Source organism: Ochotona curzoniae, unplaced genomic scaffold (assembly GCF_017591425.1).
Source record: "Ochotona curzoniae isolate NIBS_2020 unplaced genomic scaffold, NIBS_Ocur_1.0 patch380, whole genome shotgun sequence".
NCBI classification, from domain to species: domain Eukaryota; kingdom Metazoa; phylum Chordata; class Mammalia; order Lagomorpha; family Ochotonidae; genus Ochotona; species Ochotona curzoniae.
In genome coordinates, this window is record NW_024466951.1 from 272,248 (window position 1) to 277,925 (window position 5,678).

The window sequence follows — 5,678 nt, forward strand, 5'->3', positions numbered from 1 at the left end:
AGAGCCGGCGGCTCTCCATTGCAGGAGAGACCTGGAATCGAGTTGCCAGCTCCACTGTGGGTATTTGGGGAGCGAACTAGTCTATGAGAGCATGTGCACCCTGTCTCTGTGCTTTTCAAATGACAGTAGTGGTGGGCGCGTCACTAAGTTCTTAAAAAGCATCATTGCTCTTCCATAAGTATCCTTCTAGCCTTGAACTCCTAGAGTCCTGAGTCCTGTGGCCAGGATGGACGCTGACTCCTCTGCCCCAGCAGGCAGCCCCTGCTCACCTCCAGAGAGTGGGCCTCACTCCTGCAGACTCTGCATTTAAAAAAAAAAAAATTCCTCTCATGCTAAACCTGGTATGTGTGTCCTGCCAGGCTGACGCAAGCCTGGGGGGCTGCCTGGTACAGTGTCAGGTGGTCACAGCAGATGCAGAGGGGACTTCTCAAATCCTTTGATGACCCTGGCACCCAGAGGCCTATCCTGTCCCCGTCCTGTACAGCCTGTGGAGACTCACAGGCCCTAGGCCTGGCACCACTGTCACCCATCCTGCTCCTCCTGGTTTCTCCCCTGGGTGGACGTGAGCAGTCCCTGAGCCATTGCCCACAGTTGGCAGCTGCCCAGTCCTCCGCTGTGGCCTGAGTGACACAGCCGTGAGCCCTGGCTGTCCGCATGGACACCTCGGCATCACTGGGGGTGTCCCAGAGGACACCTGTCTGATGACCCTTGCAGGTACCTTGTCTTTCTGGAACCAGAGATTGAAGGAATGGTGTGCCCAGACCTGCTGGTTCAGCGTTCCCACATCTGGCCAGGCCCCCCCAGGAGATGTGAGCACTGTGATGAGGAGTGGTCTTGCCAGGATCCCAGGCCTTGCCCTCCACTGCACCCTGAGGCACAGGCACCGCCCACCCACCCATGTACCCTGTCCAACACTGAGTGCTCCCATTGAAGGGCTCAGAGCTGCACACGCTCTGTGTCAGAGGCCCAGGAGCCGGCGATGGGTACTCGAAGGGAGCAGTGTGTCCAGCGGGCCAGAGTGCAGGCTTTGAGTTGTAGTGGTTCGGGGGCTCAGGTCTTGGCTTTGCTTCTTCCCAACTGTGTGTGTCCTTAGGTGAACCATCTGCCCCCTCTGAACCTGTTCAGGTAAGAGGGAGATGTGGCAACACGTGTGTGCAGTGCCAGCCTTGCTGGTGATGTGGCCTCTTCCTCCTCCTCTTCACTGTGGGCAGGTGGTGGCCCCCTCAGGCCACATCTTGGTCCCCAGAGCTGGAAGGCGTGTGGCCCAGGTCGCATTCCTCCCTGCCCCTCCCATAGCTAGGCCACCTCCCACAGGGCCCCTCCCAGTTGGGAGACCCCAGTGCCCCAAACCACAGACGAGAGATCCGATCTTTGTCATCCTTTTTATTTCTGGCTTCCAGTTTGAAACAGTGACCCCTCCCCTCCAACCACAGCCCCCTTCCATGTCCGGGCTGCACATCAGTATATGTTACACACTTTGCACTAGCATGCTAAATACTTTAAATACAAGGCAATTCTAGAATAAATTACTCTTTGGGTGCTGGCTGGCAGACGGGAGCGGCTCCCAGGCTCTCTCCTGTCCCTGGCTTTGGCTGAGGCCCAGAGGCCCCAGGACCAGTGAGGTAGCAGAGTTGTGTGCACAGTACATACGAATGGGGCTTTTAGCACTGCAGCCCCAAGTCCCCTGGCAGCACCAGCCTCCCAGTCCCAACCCAACAGACACGTTTAAATAACATACAATAATAAATAAGATGGATGAGACCAGTCCCTGTGCTATACTGCCCCCAGCCCTGTGGGAACCAGGCCCCTCTCCCAGCCCATGCCTGGCAAGGATGGCACCCTGTGGGATGCCACTGCTCCAAGCAGGGGCGTGGTCCCCTTGTCCCCCTTGCTCAGAGCCTGGGCTGAAGGCAGGCAGCACAGATGAGGTCTAAACTAGGAATTCTTACTGCTCCCTCTCCCTTCCCCTACCCCCTTCCCCAGGGACACCCCGACAGCCAAAAGGCAGATGAAGTGGCAGCTGCTGTGCCTGGGGCTGGCCCCGCACACATCAGTGGTGCTTGTCGAGGGTGGGATAGCGGTACAGGTACTGTAAGTATTTGCGCAGATCATTCACAAACGTGGCCAGCTCCACCTTGGTGTCCCGGGCTTGCAAGCTGGAGACATACTGCAAGTGGAGGGACAGAGAAGCCAGTGTGTCAGTCAGTGCCAGATCTGTCTCTTATAGCCCACACCAGTCCCCAGGGGGTGGGATGACCCAGGTGTGACAGATGTGGAAACAGACCCAGGTAGGAGGTAAGGGCCCTGGAGCCTTGATCCTGAGAAATTCCACCACCACCCCCCCCACCTACCCCCGCTGGCCTGCTGCCACAGTGGACCAAGGCTGGCAGGAGCCAGTAGTGAGTGAGGCTGAGATGCTGGGTAGGGCCTCACCTTGGCCATGGCCTTGTCTGGACAGAGTCCACTCAGCATCCGCTGAGTCTTGTGGATGGCATGGCAGCCGGAGATGTTGATGAGCGAGTCCAGGGCTGCGCAGTACTATGAGAAGACAGAGCTCGGCGTCAGGCCCCGAGGTGGGCAGGGGTGGGGAGCCCAGGTGGCAAGGGCACAGAAGGGCCCTGGAAGTCTGCTGCAGCCCCCACCCCATGGGGTACAAGGGTCCTTACCACGCCGGTCGTGAAGTTGACACTCCACACCATGGTCCCATTGCAGAGCGGGGCCTGAGGAGACAGAGTGATGGTAAGCCCAGTGCTGGTGGGGGTGGAGTTTGGGGAGGCTCCCTCTTGGGCACCCCAGAGCAGCTCTGCTTACATCTCCCACCCTGTGTAGCCACTGGTAGGGGCAGGGAGGGGAGGACCGTGACACAGCTGTGGTGGGGGCAGCTCAGGCTGCTGTTGAGCAGGACTGATGGGCTGGCAGGTTTGTGGGGGAGGGAGCGTTGGGTACAGTAAACACCCTGGCCTCGGAGGTGGGGGACCTTGCACCAGTAGCAGCAGGGGTACTCTGGCCAGGTCTGGCTTGAACCTGGCACTCAGTCTCACTAAATCTCAGTAAGGCAGGGCATTGTACCTGCTGCTGGAGATGACATGCAGAACGCCCGGTGCAATCCTGGCAGCACGCCCTGCCCACCCTGAACTGTTGCCAGTAAGAACGAGAGCCTACTCCTCAACCCAGTCCCACAATAGAAGGGGCTCAGCCAAGCTATGTGGACAGTGGTCGGGTCACTGGCAAATGCCTGTGGATCCAGGTGTGTGCTGGCCCTTCTCAGCTCCCAGCTCCTTGGCAGAGGCCAAGGAGGGGCTGGTGGTGAGAGGGCAGGCTGGGCCAGGGGACAGTTGGTACCTGATGCTTCTACCAGGCCCCCACAGCTCCCACACTGCTGACACCTGGTGCTTTGCCATGGCTGGGCCTGACTCTAGCCCACGAGGCATCTCCCTGATCCACAAGCACTCAGGATCAGGCCCAGCTTGCTCAAGACTTCTTGATGAGGGCAACCCACCCCACACCCCAGCAGGCAGGACCCTGGCCAGCCTTTGCTCACCTGGTTCTGTGAGATGTTACGCAGCTCCGAAATCAGTTCCCTGAGGTCCGTGGTGGAAGGCACGGGGCCCGGAGATGTGAGGCCGCTGAGGCAGGTGACAGCAATGGCCAGAGTCCACCAGAGCGCCATGGGACCCAGAGCAACACAAGGGGGTCAGGAGCAGATGTGTGAATGGCCCAGCTGAGTGGCTTGTGGTCCTGGTCTCCAGTGGCAGCTTTTATAGGCCTGTTTGTGACGCACCACCACCCTGGTCTCCGCTGTCGGGCATATCTAAAAACCACATCTTTACTCTTTTTTTTTTTTTCTGACTGTGGAAAATCCAGCATGGTATAAAGGAAAGAGTTTGATTTCGCATGGACTTATCATGAAGTCTCCCATGCAGTTTCCACCATTGGGCTGGGCTGGATCCCAGAAGCAGGAGGGCCGGAGCGCTGCCCTGAGCAGTGGCTGCATTCACCTGGGTTTGCTCCTCGGCCATGAGCATGGTGGCACATGACTGCTGCCACTGCTGGTCAGCCATGGACAGGAAGCGATGGAGGAGGGAGGGTTGAGCTATCCAGTGAACTGGGTTCAAAGATCACCAGAGTGACATCTGCTTTGGACACAAGCAGAGCAAGGCAGTGCACAGCTCTCGGCCCACGCGGTACCCTTGTGGGAAGGATTCTGACAGGTGCATTCCCACGTCTCCTTTAGGAACCTGGTGTTAGCATGGTGGCTTGGATGACAGAGCTGACCCCAGGCAGCATGGATCCTTGCCAGGCTGGCTGGCTGAGCCCTGGGGCCAGTGTATAACTTTCTGGCCACCAGAACGGTGCCCCGCCCCCCATTGCCTGTACCCATCAACCTCTGAGGGACCAGCTCCTGCCTTTGGGAGACCCCCTTCACGCTCCCCCCTCCCCCCGCGTAAGGATGGAGGGCTGGGGCAGGGCCAGTCAGGCACAGGGGACAGCTTGCACACTGCTTCCTGCTTTTTCCTCCCTGCCCCAGAATGGCTGACGTTAGGATCTCTCCTACCCACTTCCTCCCCTGTCCAGACCCCGCTCCATGTGCTAAGCCTCCCGCACAGGCTTCCCTAAGGCTCCGCAGGGCAAAGGACACACAGCCCTCACTGCTGCCTTGCCCAGTGGGAACCAATCCCCAGCCTCACTTGGACGGGTCCAGCCCGACCCAGGGGCCTGGCCAGGTGACCCGTCCTGCCCACCCGCGTGGGCCTCAACTCTTCATTGATAGAACAGGCCAGGGACATTTCCCACGGGCTGGGGGTGGGGGCAGGGAAGGAGCGGGGACCACCATGTTCTGGTCCAAGTCCCGGGGCCCCCCGCGGGGATGAGTCAGCTGTCCCCTGTTCCCCATGACCAGCACAAGGCCCGCGGGGAGTTGGGGCCCGCGCGTGGGAGCCGGGTGGGAGCGTTGATGGCCCCAGAGATAGGGGTGCTGCCTTATATAAGAGTTGATGGGCAGATAAGCAGCCTCCGTGGGCCTGGGCCCTCCTCTGCGGCCTCCTTTGGCGGTGGCCAGGCTGATGCTGTCTACCGGGCTGTCCGGGAAGCTGCGAGGGGGCGGGGAAGGTGGAAGTGGTCGGCGGCCGCGCCACACAAGGCAGGGGCCTGCGGAACTCGTGCGCACCCGGGCGGGATCCCGGGCACCTGTGCGCTCCGGCGCGCAGCCCAGGCGCACGTGCGCGTCCCGCTCCGCACCCGGCCTTGTGGGGTGGGCAATCCCTAAAGAGAGCGTTGTTGGTGGTGGGGGGCTGCCGGCTTCCCCACGCGCGGTCAGGCGCGCCCCGAGGTTTTTTCTTGATTGTGAGCTAGGTCCCAAGCACACCCCGGAGTGCTGTAATTAGCTAAAGCAGAACGGCACCGCTCGGGGCTCGGCACACGTGGCCCGCATCTCGCCCCTATCCGCAGCCACAGGTGTGAGCTGCAGGCACGCGCTCTCGCATGTGTGAGCTGCGCCTGCGCACTCCCAGGGCCAAGGCCCACGTCGAGGCCCGGGAAAGCCGCCGCTGCCTTCTCGAACCTTCCCTGGACTCCTAGCCTCAGTGGGACAGGCCAGGAGATCCACCCAGGAGGAGGAAGACGGGCGAGGTGTCCTCGTAAGTACAGCCAAGTCGCTTACTCCGTCTTCGGCCTCAGGA

General features: G+C 60.5%; 1 protein-coding gene across 1 annotated transcript; it reads right to left on the minus strand.

Annotated features, from left to right (window-relative positions):
• Positions 1–1,822: 1,822 nt before the first annotated feature.
• Positions 1,823–3,679, minus strand: LOC121167518 (interleukin-13-like). The gene is made up of 4 exons (XM_040996974.1): positions 3,542–3,679; positions 2,667–2,720; positions 2,434–2,538; positions 1,823–2,167 (listed from the first exon to the last, which is right to left on the minus strand). Exons 1-4 carry the CDS (start codon positions 3,668–3,670, stop codon positions 2,051–2,053), a joined length of 405 nt encoding a protein of 134 aa, XP_040852908.1. The 5' UTR covers positions 3,671–3,679; the 3' UTR covers positions 1,823–2,050.
• Between the last annotated feature and the right edge of the window lie 1,999 nt (positions 3,680–5,678).

What these genes read in the sequence shown, in the direction of transcription:
- LOC121167518 (XM_040996974.1), bottom strand. Translation starts at nt 3,670, where the DNA reads ATGGCGCTCTGGTGGACTCTGGCCATTGCTGTCACCTGCCTCAGCGGC. An exon ending in TCAACTTCACGACCGGCGTG is followed by an intron (nt 2,539 to 2,666) that starts GTAAGGACCCTT and finishes GTCTTCTCATAG; the next exon opens with TACTGCGCAGCCCTGGACTC. An exon ending in CAGACAAGGCCATGGCCAAG is followed by an intron (nt 2,168 to 2,433) that starts GTGAGGCCCTAC and finishes CTCCACTTGCAG; the next exon opens with TATGTCTCCAGCTTGCAAGC.